The sequence below is a fragment of the Eptesicus fuscus genome, chromosome 17 (assembly GCF_027574615.1).
Source record: "Eptesicus fuscus isolate TK198812 chromosome 17, DD_ASM_mEF_20220401, whole genome shotgun sequence".
Lineage (NCBI taxonomy): Eukaryota > Metazoa > Chordata > Mammalia > Chiroptera > Vespertilionidae > Eptesicus > Eptesicus fuscus.
In genome coordinates this window covers 56,441,884-56,461,614 of record NC_072489.1, presented here as the reverse complement: position 1 = coordinate 56,461,614, position 19,731 = coordinate 56,441,884, and the positions used below count along the sequence as shown (strand labels likewise).

The 19,731-nt window shown below is 57.2% G+C and overlaps 1 protein-coding gene across 3 annotated transcripts; it reads left to right on the top strand.

Annotated features, from left to right (window-relative positions):
- The first annotated feature begins 523 nt into the window (after positions 1–523).
- Positions 524–19,451, top strand: LRRC27 (leucine rich repeat containing 27). Of its 3 annotated transcripts, none has more exons than XM_028149649.2 (11): positions 524–591; positions 1,405–1,650; positions 3,578–3,708; positions 7,309–7,367; positions 9,589–9,741; positions 11,089–11,446; positions 12,494–12,637; positions 15,503–15,599; positions 16,788–16,906; positions 17,668–17,797; positions 19,082–19,451. In XM_028149649.2, exons 2-11 carry the CDS (start codon positions 1,459–1,461, stop codon positions 19,208–19,210), a joined length of 1,512 nt encoding a protein of 503 aa, XP_028005450.2. In that variant the 5' UTR covers positions 524–591; positions 1,405–1,458; the 3' UTR covers positions 19,211–19,451. The 3 variants fall into 3 exon arrangements, with proteins under 3 accessions (XP_028005450.2, XP_008142603.2, XP_028005451.2); XM_008144381.3 differs by having other exon boundaries at positions 12,491–12,637; XM_028149650.2 differs by lacking the exons at positions 524–591; positions 1,405–1,650 and adding an exon at positions 2,595–2,683 and having other exon boundaries at positions 12,491–12,637.
- Positions 19,452–19,731: the final 280 nt, after the last annotated feature.

Below are 19,731 nucleotides of genomic sequence, written 5' to 3'. Positions count from 1 at the left end.
CAGCAAGCCACCCGTCCTCAGTTTACGTCCAACTTCCCCTGCCTACCACGCCCTGCACCCATGGATGGAGCTGCAGGCCAGGTGTCGTGTGCCCGCTGCCACTGTGATGGCCCCCTGAGACCCTAGAGGACCCGGGTCTACCACAGGCGGGCTTTCCAGTTCCGGACGCAGGGCGGTCGGCCTGAACAGCGGCCTTTCCCGCGCGTTTAGGCGGCTGTCCTCAGGGACCACGTCCTCAAGCCCAGCTCGCTGCTGCCACCTCGCGGTGGTGCTCTGCGCGCACCAGGCCTCTGGCTTTGGTGCAGCGCCCGGTGTCCGGAGGCCCAACCACCTCTCTCTGGGTGTCGGTGTCACGGACAGCCTGGCAGAGGAGGTCGCGGGGGACCCGAATGAGCGCTGCCGCCGGCTCCTGCCCCGCGCGCACGCGCACGCGCACCCACCCTCCCCGAGGCTGGGCGCCTGCGGGGTCCCGCCCCTCCTCCAGCGGCCCGTGTCTCCATGGCGACCGCGTGTGCCAGGCGGCCTCCATTGTTGGGCTGCACCCCCCTGCGCCCTAGGCGCGCCAGCCTGCTAGTGGGGGGACCGCCACAGGTGAGGCGGGAGGGGGGCGCCGCAGGGAGGGGAAGGGGTGCCCAGGTGAGGTCGGGGAAGAAGGGGTGAGTGTGTGTGAGCGAGAGGAGCACCGCAGGGGAGGGGGGAGCAATGAGCCGTGTGTGTGTGTGTGTGTGTGTGTGTGTGTGTGTGTGTGTGTGTGTGTAGCTCTGAGCTCCTGGGGCCCGAGGGTGGGCGGGCAGCTGATGGAAGGCGGTGCCCAGTACAGGCTCCGCCCCCAAGCGTGGACCCTCAGGCCCGACGGGGAAACCGAGGCAGGCGCGCTGGGCCCCTGGAGCCCACCTGCTAATGGTTAGGTCCTGGTGTTTCGCTCTGGTTTTCAGACATTTTCCCTGTTGGGAGGTTTATAGGAGGTTGAAGGCCTAACAGGACTAACTAACTAACCAGAGAAAGGCCCAGGGGCAGGGATGGGGGGGGAGGAGGAGGGGGTTGGGAGGGTGGGGAGGTAGCACCTGTGGGCGGTTCCTTCACCCCATTTTATGGAAGGAATGCATTGGTTTACAGACGTTGGAACGTTCCTCCCTGAAATAGCCATTTCTGTTCTGCGTTTTGGAGTTGAAAGTTGTATCTCAGAACTCCGTGGTTCAGAGTGAGGAGCCGAACGTTTTCATCTGAACCTACTCACATCCCAGGGGTTTATTTTAAATTTAAAAGTCAAGGTGATGCTATTGCTTATTGAAAGCGAGTGCTTTGTAAGCAGGTGAACTCATCGCGGGTCTGCCAGGCCGCTAGCCCGTCCCGCCTGGGAACGTGGCCCGTTCCTCATTGTGGTTGTGTCCCCGCCCGCTCCAGGTGACCCAGGAGGATGAGCGGTGGCCCCGAGGATTGCTTCCTCCCAGCTGACAGATGGAGGGAACCGGCCCTGGGACTGCTGACCCGGAGAGCGACGCTGCTCAGGCCGGGAACCCGCCTGCCGCCCCCTCCAAAGACATTCCTAAGAGTGTCCCGGGGGCCATGTTCTCTTCCTCACCAGTTCTAGACTTGAGTCAAAGTGGTCTTCAACATTTAGGAGACGTCCTTAAAATTCCCACCCTTAAAGTAAGTGGGGCGTGTCTCGGGGTATTGTGCACGGACCGTGTAGACAGAAACAGCTCACCCCAGGCTTTTGCTTGCCGGCTTCCCTGCAGGAGCGAAATTCTAGAATGAGATAGAGGAGGGTTGTTAACTCGGGGCTTCGTGTGCTGTTCAAGACGAATGAGAAGCTCAGGCATGGGGACCAGCCAATGGGAATACCGCAGAGGGTCCAATTCTGATGTCCTCTCTCCTCCAGAAAGTCTTGGGCACCAAAAAGCTCGTGGTAGACACCACTACTGAAAGCACCTTCGGTCCCTAATTTTATATATTTGTATTAGTGAGAGAGGAAGGGATAGGGAGAGGGAGATAGAAACATCAGCGATGAGAGAGAACCATTGATCGGCTGCCTCCTGCACGCCCCACACTGGGGATGGAGCCCGTAACCTGGGCATGTGCCCTGACCTGGAATCGAACTGGGACCTTCTGGTTCATGGGTCGATGCTCAACCACTGAGCCATGCCAGCTGGGTCTCGGTCTCTTATTTAAAGCACAGAAGCCCTAAAAACCCGGTCAACATTGAAACAGGGAAAACCTCTCTCACCCACGCTTTGCTGACGTTACATGCTGATTTTACCGTATGCCTAGTGCAGTGGCCGGCAAACCGTGGCTCGCCGCGAGCCACATGCGGCTCTTTGGCCCCTTGACTGTGGCTCTTCCACAAGATACCACGGCCTGGGCGAGTCTATGTTGAAGAAGTGGCGTTAGAAGAAGTTTAAGTTTAAAAAATTTGGCTCTCAAAAGACATTTCAATCGTTGTGCTGCTGATATTTGGCTCTGTTGACGAATGAGTTTGCCGACCACGGGCCTAGTGCCTTGGCCAGGTGAGTCCCTGCCTGCTTGTGATCTAGCTTGTGTCATCACCTGTGACTTCCAGAATAAGGTTCCGTCGGAGCCCAGCAACATAGTCACAATGGCCGAGGCTGACCTGGCACGGCTGTGTGCCAAGCACTGCCCCCTAGTGTGCCCTGGGAGGTGGGCCACGTGACCTGTTTTACAGGTGAGGACTCTGGAGCACAGAGAGGTTTGGGAACTTGTTCAGAGGCACACAGCTCATAGGTGCCGTGCTCTGCGCTTTGTCCCTGCCTCCCGTGCTAGTGCCTCCTTTGTGGCGGTGACTTGATTCCACTGGGAATCCTGCAGTGATGGCTCTGGGGTGGTTCTCGTGTGGCTGCCGATCAGGGTTAGCCCACAGCAGCCCGCTCAGTGTGTGTGTCCTTCAGTTATTTCCTTTGGCTGCGTCCCTGGGACCAGACGGGGCCGTTCCCTCACTGGGCAGAGCTGCCGTGGGCCCAGGAGGGAGAAGAGGGACGTAAACACTGGGGGTGAGTGTGGTGTTAAAGGGCGTTTCGGAAGTGGCCTGTGCCCATGGGGGTGTCCTCAGGTCAGGACACGCTCTCGGCTCCCACAGTGCCGCACGGGTCCTGACGATTCTCACGTTGAGTCTCGTGTCTTCTGTTTAAACTTAAGGTCCAAGAGTACGATTTCCCTTCTGACTTGATATGTGGGATTGCGGTGCCTAGTAGCTCTCCGGAAATGTAGCTTCTGGGCTGTACCGTGTTTTATTTTTATTTTTATTTATTTATTTATTTATTTTTTTGTACCGTGTTTTAAAATTCAGTTGGTTGGCCCTAACCGGTTTGGCTCAGTGGATAGAGCATCGGCCTGCGGACTGAAAGGCCCCAGGTTCGATTCTAGTCAAGGGCATGTACCTTGATTGCGGGCACATCCCCAGCAGGAGGTGTGCGGGAGGCAACTGATCGATGTTTCTAACTCTCTATCCCACTCCCTTCCTCTCTGTAAAAAAAAAAAAAAATCAATAAAATATATTTTAAAAAAAATAAAAATAAAATTCAGTTGGTTGACCAAACGTGGTCTTTTCTTTCCTGGGAAGCAATTGCATCTTCAGAGAAATGAGCTCTGCACAATCCCGCGAGACTTCTTTCAGCTGCTGCCCAACCTCACCTGGCTGGACCTCCGGCACAACAGGATCCAGGCGCTTCCTTCCGGGATTGGCTCTCACAGGCAAGTCGGCTCCTGCTCCCGCCTCCGGGTCCCCCTCCCTCTCGCATGCCCGAGAGCCTGCTCTGCGGCTGCTCAGCTCCTCCTGGTTGAATATTGACTTCAGAATAGAACATTTAACGGTATTGTTGAGGCCGGCCAGGAGGCGCGAAGGCTGCGTGTACAAATTCATGTGACTGTTGTTGTCACTCAGGACACTTAGTAGCCGAGGGTGCCAGTGTCTTTGTTGGGCCGGCCGTGGGGGGTTTGTAATGTATGTCGGGGTCCGTGTCTGACCCATTGTGTGAAGCTGCCCGAAGGGTCGGAAAGACAACCATGTGTATCAGGGCTGGTTCCTGGCGAAGAACGAGGCATTCTCCCCGTTTTGGAGGAGTGAATGTGTGCTCTCCTGCTCTGACTCCAGAGATTCCCAGCACCCCCACTTCCAGGACAAGTGCCAGGTGTCCCTCTGTTCCTCACCTGGGCCCTCCCCAGCAGCTGGCCGTCAGCCGGCGCCCTCAGCGTGTCCTCCGGGAGCCATGCTCACCAGGAGGTCCCCTCCCCTCCTGCCCCCTTTGACTCCTGTACCCCATCCTCCCCCCAGTGCTTCTTACCCTTTGAACCCTTCTGAGGAACACTTCAGGCCCTCCTTCTGCGTCGGTGCATCTGGGCAGAGGAAGCACACGCCAAGGCCCTGGGGTGGGCATGTGCTGGGAGACGTGAGGGACGCAGGGAGGCCAGTGTGGCCGGCCGGGCTCGTAGGCCACAGCTGCTGTTTGGGATTTCATATTGAAAGGGTTTGAGTGGATTGGGGTGGAATTTGACTTGGCTTTCAGATCACTGTACGGAGGGGCGAGAGTGGCAGCAGTGAGGCCACATAAGAGGCCACGTAAGAGGCATGCGCGAGGCGGTGCCCAGGCAAGGCTGGACACTGCAGAGCTGCGCTGGGCTTGAGAGCTGGTGGGGCTCAGGTTGCATGTGGGCGTGGGAGGAAGAGTGGTGTGCAAGGGCCACCCCCAGTTCTGACACGAGTAACTGTGCACAGAAGCCAGGCGGCCACTGAAACAGCGGGGCACAGGCCTGCAGCAGGCCCTTCACTTGCCCGGCTGTTGCTCACCATTTTTAAAAGCAATTTTTAAGAAGTGAGTATTGCCCTAGCCCAGTGGTCAGCAAACTCATTAATCAACAGAGACAAATATCAACAGTACAACGATTGAAATTTCTTTTGAGAGCCAAATTTTTTAAACTTAAACTTCTTCTAACGCCACTTCTTCAAAATAGTCTCACCCAGGCCGTGGTATTTTGTGGAAGAGCCACACTCAAGGGGCCAAAGAGCTGCATGTGGCTTGTGAGCTGCAGTTTGCCGACCATGGCCCTAGCCGGTTTGGCTCAGTGGATAGAGCATCAGCCTGCGGACCAAAGGGTCCCAGGTTCGATTCTGGTCAAGGACAAGTACCTGGGTTGCAGGCTCCTCCCCGGCCTGGGCCCTGGAGGCAACCAATTGATGTTTCTCTCACATCGATATTTCTCTCTGTCTCTCCCTCTCTCTTCCACTCTAAAAAAATCAGTGGGAAAATATCCTCAGGTGAGGATTTAAAAACAAACAAACAAGTGAGTCTTCTGTCACCTGTAAGAGTAAGAGAAAATGTCTCCGATCCTTGGTGCCTTTGCAGGCTCCTCGAGGAAGCAGCGAATGCCATGATGAGCTGGCATCTCCATCAGGATGGGGGCAGAGCCAGGACCCCTCTTCCTGGAGCCCCTGGGGTCGGGGGGTCTGTGGAGCAGATCACCTGCGGGGAGTCGTGTCCCTGGCTGCATAGAGCCGGCCAGGCAGGCGCATTGCCGAGCCCGGTCTGCAGCTGGCTGTGTGACGGGGCCGAGTGCTGTCTGGGCTGCTACCTCCTCCCCCCTCACAGCTGACCTGAGTGGCCTCCCCGGTCCTCGGAGGCGGCCTGGGGAGGCGCTGTTCTTCACACGCTCCTCTTCTGGGTTTAGGATAATCTAGTGCTCTTTGTCCATAAGTTGTGCGGCGAGTAATTGCTACTCAAAAGGTAAAAAGGAAGTGCTTTCCCGTACACACTATTCTTTCTTCTAAGATAAGCACACAGTTCTCACATGTCGGCATCTTTGCTTTTTCCAGTCAAAGCCAGCTGCTGACTGTTGTTTAAGACGTAACTGTGCATGTGATGGGTAACCCGCTGCATCATTAAAATCAGAGCGGCCTGCGGAAGACCCGAAACACGCTCATTGTAACTTCTAAGTGATGGTGCGCATATTGAGAGCCTTAAACTTCCCACGCAGCCTAATGAAAACGATCCAGAGCGAATGTGCCCCTTCAGGGTCGGCGGCGTGAGCTCGCGGCCAGCGCGGACGCGTGAGGAGTGGCCTCAGCCCGGGTGCCCCTACGAGTGGCTGGGTTCCCATAGACGCCTGTGTCCAGGGGAAAGTCTGTGAAAGGAAGTGACGGGTCAGCACGGGGTGTCATTTAAAGTGAGCACCGGATATTCCAATGTGTTATCATGTAGGGTGGAAACAGGCCTGACCCCCTTTCAGGTCAGTCGGTGGCTGCCAGGTTGTATGTCCCCAAACCAGCCAACAACAAGAACGTCCCTGGAGTTGGGAGGTGAGGGCCCTTTGCCGCGGCGGTTCTGTCGAGGCATCTCCGGAAGCCCCGGACGCTGACCCCAGTGGCGGCTGCGTGTCAGCAGGTACAAAGGGGCTAATACCCAAAGCGGCCCAGGTAACAGCGCTCCCCGGGAGGTAAACAGAAAATTGTCAGCCGCTGTGGTCTCTTTTGTGCTAAATTTTGCAAGTCATGCTAACAGGCGTCAAATACGGGGAGAAAATGCCCCGAAACCAGGTGTCCTTGCTTTGGGGCTTCTCCGGCCACGAGTGTGTGAACCACCCTCCCTAAGCAGGGCAGACACGCCGTGCAGCACGCGTCTCCCGGCGCGCTTGACCAGGGGTCCTCAAACTTTTTAAACAGGGGGCCCAGTTCACTGTCCCTCAGACCGTCGGAGGGCCGGACTATAGTTTAAAAAAAAACTATGAACAAATTCCTATGCACACTGCACGTATCTTATTTTGAAGTAAAAAAACAAAACGGCAAAAACACCCGCATGTGGCCCGCGGGCCGTAGTTTGAGGACGCCTGCCCTCGACCGTGGAAAACTTTCGCACAGAGCACCTGGAAACGCTGGGGTGCATCACCACACACCTCAGGCCCCCCGTGTGGTGCATGTGTCACGGGGCACCCGCCGCCCGGGCACTGGTTCTCAGCCAGGAGAATTCGCCCCCCTCCGCGCACAACTGGCAAGGTTCTGTGGTTGTCACGGGGTAGGGGGTGGTCTACCGGCATCTTGTGGGGACAGGCCTAGATGCTGCTATAAACACCCTGCCGGCACAGGACAGTCCCCCAGCCACGCATGGCCTGGCCCCGAGGTCAGCGGTGGTGGGCGAGCGCTCGGCCCCGATGCCGGGACAGTTGACTGAGCCTGTGGTCACGCTGTGGGTCTGCGGCGTTGCCGCCTTAAAGAGAAGACAAATGAAGAAACACTGTATCACTTAGGGATGGTTCCTCGACTTTCTGCTTTTTAAATGATATATGTTCTGTTTTGTTTTAAAGGTATTTGAAAACTTTGCTTTTAGAAAGAAATCCTATCAAAATGTTGCCTGTGCAGCTGGGTAAGTACTCAAACAACCCAGGAGAAGGTGGTTTTAAAATGCAGTCTAGTGAGGTTGCTGCAACCTGGAGTGGACGCCAGGCATGGCCCCGAGGGGAGGCCCGCGGGTGGTTCAGGCCCCTCCGCCTCTGTCCTCGGGCTCCCAAGAGCCAGCAGCGCTCCTGCGTGGTTTCCACACCTAAAGAGGGACTCGCAGCCTAGTGTGAGGAGCGATGAGACCTTTCCTTTCAGATCCATCAACTTCTGCTTCTTTATATGTTGATACGATGTTCTTGGTTGAACAAAAATTTAGGATTTTTCCATTTTCTTGTTGCTTTTGGTGCTCCGGTTTGTGTGGAGTGCTAGCCCTGTGGTTTTCACACGTGTGTTCCCGTGCTCATTGGCACTCGACTTCAGCCTCCTGCTGGCCACCATCTGCGTGCGTGCGTGCGTGCGCCTTCCCAGCTTTGACTTCAGCCTCTGCGTTGTCAGCCGCAGGCAGGTGTGGTTGGGTGTTGCTCTTCTGTCCAGTCGGATGGTCTCTGCCTTTTAACTGGAGTGTTGCTTCTTTCTCGTTCTCATTTCCTCTTCCTGGGACTCCAGTTACACAGGTTTAGATTTTGATTCTGTCCCACATGCCTTAAATGCTCTCTCTCCCCCCCCCATTCTTTTTTTTCTCTCTGTGTTCCATTTTCTATTGTTTTCCACTAGAGGCCTGGTGCACGAATTTGTGCACAGTTGGGATCTGGCTGGCCTGCCCTGATTGGGGCGAATAGGGCCGGGCTGGCGGGGGGGAGGGGATGTGGGCGGTTGGCCGGCCCCACCCCCTGGTTCAAACTCCTGGTCGAGGGGACAGTTTGCATATTTGCCTTTTATTATATAGGATTGACCTGCCTTGAGTTCTAGATCTTCTGGTGAGTCTAGACTGCTGTTAAACTCATCCATTCAGTTCAATGGTTTGCAACCAGACTTGAGATTGTGTGTGCATGTGTGTGTGTGTGTGTGTGTGTGTGTGGCAGGGGGATTTTAAATTACTAATTCATTTTCTTAATTGTTATAGATTGATTCAGATGATCTATTTCCACCTGCATCCGTTTTGGAATATCTTCATCTGCATTTTTGAAGGAGAGTTTGCCAGACCCAGAGCCCTTGATTGACAGCACCGTGGACATCTGCTCCCCTGTGCTCAGGCCACCACTGCTTTCGCCAGGAATTCCGCTCTTGGTCTTATTGTTGCTGTTCCCTTGTAGGTGCCGAGTTGTCTTTCTCAGGCTGTTTCCAAGGTCACCTCTTTGTCTTTCCGTAGTTTGTGATGTTTCTCCGTGTGAATGCTTGTGGTTTATATTACTTGGGATTTGTTAAGCGTCTTCGATATATAGATTAATGTTTATCATCAAATTAGAGTTACGTTGGCCATGGTTTGCTCAGATTTTTTTTCTTCTGATCCTCTCTTTTGCTCCTCCCACGACTGTTGTCACATGCATATTAGCATTCTTGATGTTCTGTGGGTCTCTGAGTTCTGTTGTTGTTGTTTTAATCTTTTTTCTCTCGGACCTCAGCTTGCACACTTATTATTTATCCATCTTTAAGTTGACTTGTTTCTTTTGTCATCTTGTATATGTTTTCGTCATTTTGAGTCTAGTGAATTTTTAATTTCAGTCTTTGTAATTTTTAAGTCTAAAACTGCTATTTGGTTATTTAATAATTCTATTTTTATTGACATTCTGTATTTGTTGAGACGTGTTACTATACTTTCCTTGTTTTGAACATGTTTATAACAACTGCTTTGATGTTTTTGTATGCTAAATCCAGCATCGGAGCCTGCTCGGAGACCCTTTCTCTTGGCTGCTTGTTTCCTGAGTATAAGTCACATTTTGCTTTTCTTTGCATGCCTTGTCGTTTTTGGTTTTCTTTGCATGCTTTGTCGTTTTTGAAGATAGGCATTTTGGATATTATAGCAGCTTTTGGTGATTTTTACTAGAGGGCTGCTGTTCTGCTTCTGTTTATTTTATTTTACTTGATTTATTTAATTTTGTAATCAGACTGGTCTTAATCTATGGAATCTGTCCCCCCTGCAGGGTTTTGTGGTTTTTTTAAAAACAAATCTCAGACATCCGTCATATAATTTTACCCAGAATTCTCAACAGGGCCTCTTTTTCCTAATGTGCAGAAGTAGCTGTCATCTCCTGTCTCCATTGCACAGGAGTGTGTGTAACATGCTGGTGGTTCTTCCTCTCCGCCAGGGAACGTGACGACGCTGAGAGCACTGAACCTGCGGCACTGCCCTCTGGAGTTCCCGCCTCGGGTCATCGTGCAGAAGGGCCCGGCCGCCATCCTGAGATTCCTGCAAGGCTCTGCCACCAAGCTCCCCTCCAGCCAAGACCCAGCTTCTCAAGGTTCGTGGGACAATTATTAGGATAAACTGCATCAAAACGGAAGCGAGTGCTTTTTAAAATCTGGGCCCAGGGCACCTCCTCTCTTTAATCATGTCCCGAGGAACACGGAGCCTCACGTGTCCCCGCTGGACGCTCCCAGCACCTGGCTCACACACGGTCTCCTCGCTGACAGCAGAGCCCCGTCTTTCCCTGGCTCCGTGCTCACGGGCCCAGGTTGTGGGCTTGATCTCCAGTGTGGGGTGTGCAGGATGCAGCTGATGGATGATGTTCCTGTCTCATCAATGTTTCTATCTCTTTATCCCTCTCCCTTCTCTCTCTCTCTCTCTCTCTAGTATATCTCTCTATTTCTATCTCTATCTCTATCTCTATCTCTATCTCTATATCTCTATCTCTATCTATATCTATCTATATCTATCTATATCTCTATCTCTATCTCTATCTCTATCTCTATCTCTATCTCTACCTCTATCTCTATCTCTATCTCTATCTCTATCATCTATAAAAGCCTAAGCAACCTTTACAACTGAACAACCGGTGACCGGTCACTATGACATGCACTGACCACCAGGGGGCAGACACTCAATGCAGGAGCTGCCCCCTGGTGGTCAGTGTGTTCCCACAGGAGGAGTGCAGCTCAGTCAGAAGCCGGGCTCACAGCTGGAGCTGCGCCCGCCCCGGCTGGGGCTCTTCTCTGGCCACCTATCAGTTCGGCACTGCTACATCCCCCGAGGGGTCCTGGATTGCGAGAGGGCGCAGGCCAGGCTGAGGGACCCCACCCGTGCATGAATCCGTGCACTGGGCCTCTAGCATATATATAAAATAGCTAACTAGATTAGACTTGAAAATCTGAAAATGAATTCACTTCTCACAGGAAGTAGCTACAGTGGTCAGAGCTGTTTAAAATGTGAATCTACAGGCCTGGGAAGGCTGTGGTTACACAAGAGAAAACCCCAGCCAGTCCGAGTGTCTGTGCCCGTGGGAACGGAGGCCTCACGCAGCCAGGCGACATGCGTCTGTGGGACACCGTGGCTCCAACGCCTCATGCGGGACCCGGCAGAGTCAGAGGATGAATATATTTCAGGCCAATTTGCTCCCAAATAATTCACCTAGGGCTAGAGATCAGAGGGTCTGAAAGTCAACAAAAGCATCGCCAGACAAAAGCCGCGGGCACATGGCTAAACGCTGATGAGAAATTAAGAACCCAAAGGATGTGCATGGGGAGTGCCTTCACTTACCCGGGTTTGCAGGGACGGAGCGAGCCTGGGCGCAGGGAGCTGCCTGGGGGCTGCTTGAGGCTCTGCCCAGGGCTGCAGCGCAGGCACCTGAACCGGGGCTTTGTTTTACTAGCGATGAGCCTCAGCCAGCTGCCGTACCCCCTGCTGGCCTGCCCCGAAGAATGTGCACCCAAGGGACACACCGCCAATTCTCAGGGGCCGAAGGGGACCAGGTTGAAAGAAGTGGAGGCCCGGTTCCCACCTGTGGAAAAACTGGACCTGAGTGACCTCCGGAAATCCGCCGATTCCTGGGAAGACTGGCCGAGCGAGGAGGAGATCCGGCGCTTCTGGAAGCTGCGGCAGGAGATCGTGGAGAAGGAGCAGGCGGAGGTGCTGCAGAACCAGCTCCTCGCCATGGAGCTGCCGCCGAACCTCCGGGCCGTGCTGCGCAGCCGGGACGAAGCGCGCCCCAACCCCAGACCCGCCCTCAGGTACGACTCCTAAGCCAAGGTGTGTCGTCAGGTCTTTTCCAAGTGGAAAAACGACTTTGCAGCCATCTTTTAGAACACGGGGGATGTGTGAGTGTCTGCACTGCCCTCACTAGTTAGGCAGCAGGACCAACCTGGCTTTGGGTTAAAGTCACCCCAACATGGGCTCCACGTAGGTGGTTACACAAGAGAAAAGCCCAAATCCTGTGTGTTTGAGTGTGTGTGTGTATGTGTGTGTTATATGTCTGGCGTGTGTGTGTGTGGTATGTCTGTGCATGGTATGTGCTCATCTGTATATTGTGTGTGTATTGCATGTGCACAATGGGTGTTGTGTATTCATGGTGTATGGTGAGTGTTGCATGTGCATGAGGTATGTAATGTGTGTTACATGTGCATGACATATGTGATGTGTTATATGGGTATGTGTGATGTGTGTTGTGTGTGCATGTTGTGTGATGTGTGTTGCGCATGCATTGTGTGTGTGATGTGTGTGTGTGTGTGTGTGTGGGTCTGTGCACAGTGTGTGAGAAGGCTGGGGTTGGAATATTGAAAACATTGAAAATCTTCAGTCTCCAGGAAAGGTGTTGCTGTTCATTGCACTGTCCTTCCACCTGTCCTGTGGGTCTGAACATTTTCAGAATAAAAGCTGTTGAGGTGTTACTAACCGATGGCAGCCGCGGAGGTGTGGGAAGCACGTAGTGTAGGCTCCGCGGCAGCCCGGCCTGGACTCACCTCGCGACTGTCTCCCTCCTGAGCCACCCACTCGCGGGCAGGACGGCTCCAAGCCTGCTGTTTAGAAACCTCCTCCGCCCTCCTTCCATTCACATCCAGGTTGCTCAGGGGAGGCCGGTTCAGAGCCCACAGCCCGGGGGTGACCTGGCGGCTTGGGGGGTGGGAGTGGAGGGCAGCACCTTCCGCGCAGGCCCAGGGTGCAGCTGGCCCCGAAGCCCTGCTCTTACGTTGTGTGTGTTTTCTACCGCATCTTCCAGGTGTGTGTTCATCGCAAGGTTTTGTTAGGTAGTTGGCTAAAACCTTGTGTAATTCCAGAAGGAAGCCACCCTCCTTCAAGTACGCCCTGCCTAGCCTGGCGCTAGCGTCCCCGGCGGGGACAGGAGCAGAGCAGCTGGAGGAGAGGCGGGCCTCGGCCTTCAGGGAGCTGCGGGAGAAGCAGGCGCTGATGGAGCAGCGCAGGAGGTGAGGCTGGGCTCCGTGGGGTCCAGGCAGGCCCGGGGGCGACTCCTGATGAACGGGCCGTTTCTCCCCGTTTGGAAGCCGGGTGCGGCTTCCCCAGTGCAGGCCGTCTCCGGGCAGGTTCTCCCTGCACGTCCGTCCCCACCCGCCGCCTCAAGCCGCCTGCCTTCTTTCTTACACTTACCTCCGATTTCTTTTCTTCCTTAATCCGCCCTCCTCTCCTTTCACTCACCTGGCTGACAGGTCTTTTCTAAAGAACGATATTTAAAAGTAACAAGCTTGTCTGTTCACTCACACCCTTGCCTCGCGGGTCTGCTGCTGCCGCGGCCACCCCTGTGCTCACAGGGGTGCTCACCGTGCCCTCTGTCCAGCTCTGCTGACCGCCCGCCTTCCCCGTGCTCTGGGCCCTGGGAGGCCGGCCAGCATGGGCCTCGTCCACAGCACCCAGGACCCCTCACCTCCTGGTTGGATTTGGTCAGTGGGGCGGGGCCGGAGGGGGGTGTCCCAGCAAGGAGGTCGGAGAGAAGGGGGAGTGGGAGGGCAGTACCTTTATTCCACCTGCCGCTCCCTGTGAATGCCACCTGGGCCTGGGCAGGTCCCCCACAGAGGCCCAACCCATGCTTCTCACTCCCGGGTTCCACCCGGCAGTCACGCCTTCCCTCGTCCTGGAGACTGGCGGCTAGCCCCACTGTCCCCGCACTGCCCCGGGACCTGCCTGCCCGCCCCCGTGAGTACCCGGTGTGAATAAACCCTCCTGAACCCATCCCGTGAGTGTGTCTTCTCTCCGGCCCTGACGGATGCGGACTTTTCACGGACCCAGTTCTGAGGGTGCACGGTTGTCCTCCCGCCGCCAGGCCTGCTGTCTAGTCGGTTTCTTTTCCTTCAGGGAAAGGTGGGGGATGGTGGACCCTCAGAACTGGTCAGGGCACATGAGGCCCCTGCCCCGGGGCTGTCCCCTGCTGCCGGGATGACAGAGAGGCTCAGACTCGGGGTGTGGTCTGGACTGCTCCTGGGATCACGCTGGTCATCAGCCACAGCTGTGGACAGCCACCTCCTAGCGTCCCCCAAAGTGTCCCTCGGCTGGAGTCCAGGCTGCAGGGGTGGGGCCGCCTGCCGTCCACCTCAGGGCCAGGCGAGGACCGAGCACGGCGGCTTGGCGGGCATTTCTGCAGAGCAAGGCCCTCTGTGTCCCCGCGAGAGGAGCCTTCTAGAGCCACTGTCACAGGCTGCCCCTGGCCACCGAGGGCGCCTGCCCCCACACACTGTGCTGCCCCCCGGCACCTCCCTGCTCTGCATCTAGGCGGGTCCCACCCCTCCTGCCCCACTTCGCCTGTTCCCCGATTCTAGTTCCTAAAACTCCAGTTCCGGCCTTGGGCACCTCCCTTAGGCTCCTTGGGGAAGCTCTCCTGCCCCTTGTTTTCATGGGAGTCCTCCCTCCCCCATCACTGCCCCCTCTGGTCCTGCCCATGACGGCGATGCACAGGGCAGGGAAGAGGCACGGGGGCACCGGCACTCGGGGTGCCCGGGACCCCACACGCTCTGTGAGAGGCAGGTCTCAAGCGCCAAGGGCAAGTGCAAGCTCTCTTCTTGGTTTCTCTGCCTGGGGCCTGAGGCTTCGTTCTGTGGCCCCCATGGGAGGCCTGTCCTGTGGCTTAGACTCCTGGTGGACCTGGTTTTCTTAGGACATGAGGCTCCTCAGGCCTTTACCCGGTGCCTCTGAAGGAGGGGTCCCTTCCATCCAGGTCACCGAGAAGTGGTGGAGACGAGGATGGACCCCACCTTCTGGAGGGTAGCACCTGAGGTCACAAAGTCACAGCTCCACACAGGACTGCCGAGTGGAGGACCAGGGAGTGTGGCTCAGCTGGGGGCAAGGGAACCGCCCAGGCAGGGGCAGGAGGCGATCGAGTGGGGAGGCCTCTGCAGGGGTGCAGAGGGGGGCACCCGGCCCTTCCCAGGCTCTGACGGGAAAGCACGGCTGCCGGGAGGACCAGCACCACGCCCCAGGGGAGCCTGGGAAGGAGGTACCTGGTCCCACCGCCACCTAAATCCCGAGGCAGCACCAAGCACCGTGCGGGACCTCACAGGGGGCAGTGGGCGGAGCCTGGGGAGCCATGAGGACCGAAGAGCCCATGGCACAGGCAGGGGCAAGAGGCCAGGGGGCCATCTGCTGAGAGGGGAGACCAGAGGCCAGATTTGGGGGAGGGGTGTCTGGGGAGGTGTGCTGACCACCGGAAGCTACAGGAGACCCAGGAAGTAGTTCACACGGGCCGATGGAGACCTGGGCCAGGCGAGGCTTCCCATGGGTCCCATCTCATCTCCAAAGCCAGAAGCACAGCCCAGCCGTCTCTGAGCTGTGGGCAGTGACTGCAGGGAGGTCAGGGTGCAGCGGGCAACCCCTTGCCGTGTGGAGCCCGTCCCGCCAAAGCCTGGCGAGGGCATGGCCCCGTCACAGGGAGGGGACTGGGAAAAACACGCGCTCACTCTCTAACGTGGAACTCGCGTGTCTAAGAGGAAGCTGACTCATCAGCGGCTCTTTCACATCTTACGGTGACTGTGGGCGCCTGCAGGCCTCGATGCCACAGCCCCGGCCTGGCCCTCTGATGCCTCACCTGGCAGGGGCTTGAGGAGGGCCTGGCTTGCCCCTGGGACAGTTTGGCTGTGCCCAGCTCTGCCCGGGGTGCATTTCAGAAGCCGCCCCCAATGCTGTGCCGGCCAGGGGCAGGAGGCGATCTAGTGTCTGCCCTCTGGACGGATGGACCGGAAATGAAGGGCTTCTGTGCGGAGCTTTAAAAATGACAGGAGAGTCCTTGTAAGTTGTGCAGCTGCCCTTCACCAGGACCGACTGATACGATGGTGCCTTTCCTCCAGAGACAGGAGGGTCCTGCTGGAGTGGCGAGAGCAAGCCCAGACGATGAGGAAGAGGAAGAGGGAACTCGGCAAACTCCGGCCTCCAAGACGGACGCTGGTAGGCGGTGCTGGCGGGAGGTGGGGCTGCGCTGAGACCTGAGAGCGGCCGTCGGGGGCTGCCAGCCGCTTGCCAGCCGCTTGCACGGCTGAGTGCCCTGTGCTCCGGCTGCTCCTGTTCAGGCCTGGGATGTGCTGCAAACGTCCCCCTTTCTCAGGTGAAGACTGAGGCCCGCAGGCCCCAGCGCGGGGGTGGGGCTGGGCTGGCGCTCGGTGAACCTGCGGTCTGCGCTCTGCGCCGTCGGGAGTCGCGTGTGCCCACGGCTGTCTTGCTGGGTCTCCTTGTCTGTGGTCCCCTCAGCTTCAGGGAGGCCAGTCACCTTAGAAGCCAAGAAGCGGCGGTTGAGCGGCCTCAGGCCCTCCGTTTTCAAGGCTGGGGCCGCCTGCTCCCATGTCGCATTTGGGGTCTGAGCCCAGACGGACAGGGCAGCGGCGGCCTGGACGCGCCGGCTTGCTTATCTCCCGTGAGCGGTCAGGCACGTGCGCGTTTGAACTTGGCACGATGTTCCTTCACTTCTTTTGTTTAAGGCATGTCCCCTGTTGGCACCCCACAGGGCCAGGTTGCCTCTGCGCCCCCATTTCTGGGGGAAGGCGCCCTGTCTGCTGTCCACCTCACAGCGGGGCGGCCACTCTGACAGGCCAACTTTGAGGGACAGGAAAGCTGTAGAGAGAATGCGACTCCCCACGTGTCCCTCCCGCTCCAAGTACTCACACCCACTCCACCACGGACCTGCTGACGGGACAGCGCTTTTAGAGAAAAAAAAAAAACAAACACACACACTGAATCCAGCATGTTGTGCGCTGAAGCCAGCGGTGGCTCAGGGCCACATCCCGGGGGCGTTTCGGGACGCCCGCCTGCCTGCCTGGGACAGAGCACGGGCAGGTGTGCAGCAGGGCCAGGGCGGGGGCGCTCCAACCGGTCACCGACAACACAGGCTTTCTGCCTCTCTGTCCGTTATGTTCCCGTTTGAAACCTAGTGATTGACAAGCACGGCCACGGCCATGTCCAGCGGGTGTCACCCTGCTCTATGTGTGCCTGGCCCTTCACCCCGGCCGGCGGCCGAGGCCCGGTGCTGACCGCAGTGCAGGGACCGCTGTTCTCTGACGGCCACTGGCCGGCCTCCGTGGACGAGTGTCTGTGCCCACAGCAGTGTCTCCGTGGGCTCCTGAGAACATCTTGTTTTCCTAGGAGGCACCCAAGCTTCCCTTTGCCACAGATCTGATCGACGATGAGAAAAAGCCGGCGACTCCTCCTGGGAGAGGGGGACATCCCAGAGAGAAGTCACCACAAGCCAGGAACGAGCCGAGGTTGGTTCTGGGGGTTGACGCTCCCTCCCACCCCCCGTTCAGAGGTCCTGGTTCCCACCAGCATCTCATGGGCAGAGGTCCAGGCATCTGGGGGCTCAGGTAGCACCGACAGTGGAAAGGATGGGTTCTGCCCTCAGGGACCACTGGGCTTGTCACCTCCCTCCCAGTGTCCGCGCATCCCTTAGGGACCCCCCCCCACACTTGGAGCAGCAGCTGCGCCCCAGCATTCCTTTAGGTCCCCATGTTCTCCCTTCGCTGGCGTGCCTTCTCAGCCCCTACTGCGCCTCCCCCACGGCAGCCCGTGCCTCCCCCTGGAGTCTTTGTTAGAAATCAAAGGGTGTGAACCCGGATGCTGACAGAGCAAATATGTTTAAAAATCCTCATTTAATTCAATGTTTCTCTGATGGATTTATTACGACTGTGGATCTGACGTGAAAACAGACACGCTCTTTGTCACTGGCACGCTGTGCAGGGCCCTAAATGTGCAACATCTTAACTTGAAGGTTTTAAAATACAGTGTGTGTCCCAGCAGCTTGGAACCAAGGGGAAGGGTGGGGAGAGTCGCCCAGGCTTGGCTATGAGCTGGCGCCGGGAGGGAGGGGCCGGTGGCCTCTGGTGGCTCATCATCCCCTTCACCGCCTCACCCTCATGCGGGGGGGATGGAGGGCGGGGGGGGTGTGTGCAAGCCCCAGGCTCTGCTTTGGTCTGGAGGGGAAGGAAGGCTCCTTCTCCCAGTCTGAGGCCGGGCCTGGGCTCTACAGGGCCTTCCAGGAGCGGGGCCTGGAGGGGAAGCTGCAGCAGCACGTCCGGCAAATGCAGGAGCGGAGGAAAACGTTTCAAGGCATGGCACCGTTCAATGAGATGAGGAAGGCCACGGAGGACCTGGAGGTGGTAAGTAGTTGTCGGCTTTCTTTAAAAACAAATGGTTTTACTAAAAACCAGAGGCCCGGTGCATGAATTTGTACACAGGTGGGGTCCGGCCAGCCCCAATCAGGCCAGGCCGGCCAGGGGAGGGGCTGTGGGCAGTTGGCCAACCGCCCCCGCCCCCTGGTCAAACTCCCAGTCGAGGGGACAATTTGCATGTTAGCCTTTTATTATATAGGATGGAAGGGAACTTGCTGTGCCTTCTCAGAGCACGTGTTCGCTGAAATGTGGGTGGGGAGGCATTTCACAGGCCTTACAGCGGGCGAAGGTCCCGGAATGACTTGGCCGAAGGATGAGAAAATATTTTGGCCACGTGGGAGCCCTCAGGTGCGATGTGCCGCCCGATGGGCCCTGGCAGCAGCTTCTCCTTTATCAGCGGAAACGGGGCAGGGACCTGTCTGTGGGGGCAGAGCTGGGTGGGGCCGTGAGGACTTCCGCTAAGGAGGGGGTCTGGGCCGCAGCCAGGCCGCAGGCCGACGCACCCAGTGTCTGTGTTGGGGTCACAGTGACAGGTATGTAGAAAGCAAAGTAAATGTTTTTAATTCCACAAAGAACACAATCGTTTTAGGAAAGAAAATGTTAACCAGGGGATAAGCAGCAAATAACGTCTGCTGGTCATGAGGGATGTAAACCCCGAGTGTCAATTTATCCATCGTGACGGGCCTGCCGATGGAGGTCCAGGCTATGCCCAGGGAGAGGGCAAGGGGGCAAAGACATGCCCTCCTTGGGGACAGGGAGGTCCTGGCACTGCAGACACAGTGGCCAGCTTTTCTGGGCAGAGGCAGGAAAGGGCCTGCTCCTTGATGCTGGCCACTTGCCACCCAAGGGCCACCTGCCTCATTCTCCATGTCACCTCCTTCTGGCCCAACAGATGGGCGGGGGACAGGGCATTCGGAGCAGAGCCCACACTTGGTTCCAGGCCCGGGGATTCCCTCCACCTCAGCAAGCGGGGTCCTGTTCCCATGTCTGAGTCTCGGCCCCACCTCCCGGGGCAGGTGTGAGTCTCAGGTGGGATCGCAGTCGGGACGGTGCCAGCTGTGGTGACGGGAGCAGGAGAGTGGGTCCTCCCTTGTCCCTTCCTTGACTGGCAGTTATGCAGACAGCTGCGTGTGGACACCGGGGCCTCTGGGGACCTGGCCCCGGGGCCCAAGGGACAGCACCTGCCCCTGCACGGGACAGCGTGTCTGAACAGAGACAGGCTGACCCCGTCCTGCCCACCTGGCTAACTTTGTCCCCCTCCCTCCCCGAAAGGCCAGAAAGCTGCTGGACGGAGTCATGAAAATGAGCAAGAGCCACGGGGGCCCGGCCCTCCCTGGGAGCCATCCACTGTGCCTGCCGGCGTTACAGCCTCAGAATATGTTTTCCAACACGAAATACTAAGCACCCGAAAATGATTGCAAATCCCAATGACAGCGTCTCATGTGCGACGACGGGAACGCCGCCAGCCGGGAGTGGGCTCGGCGGGGGCTGTCTTCCTCCGTGCCCTCGCACGCTGGGGTCTCGGGGTCGGCATCCCCCTCGGCTCACTGTGCCCGCAGCCTATTGCTTTGGATCTGCGTTGCTTTTTGTGAGGCTGTGAAAGGTTTTAGCTGCATTAAAAGGAAAAGAGTACTGTGAACCAGCCACACCGATTTCATTTCTAGCGACGGTAACAAAGGTAGTTGTTTCCATGGGTGGCGGGGACGGGGGTGGGGGGGGACCGGCTCACCCCATCCTGCCAGGTAGAAGCCACTGCCACGAGGCCCTCCTCCCACCAGCAGGGGTCTCCTTTGACCTTCACCCTTCCCGGTGGCGGACCCCTCACCCTGCAGAAGATTGACATCCAGCAGGGCATACCCCTGCACCCTCCCCCCCCCCCCCCCAAGGCTGCCCAGGCCTCCCCTCCGATCAGCTGCTAACAG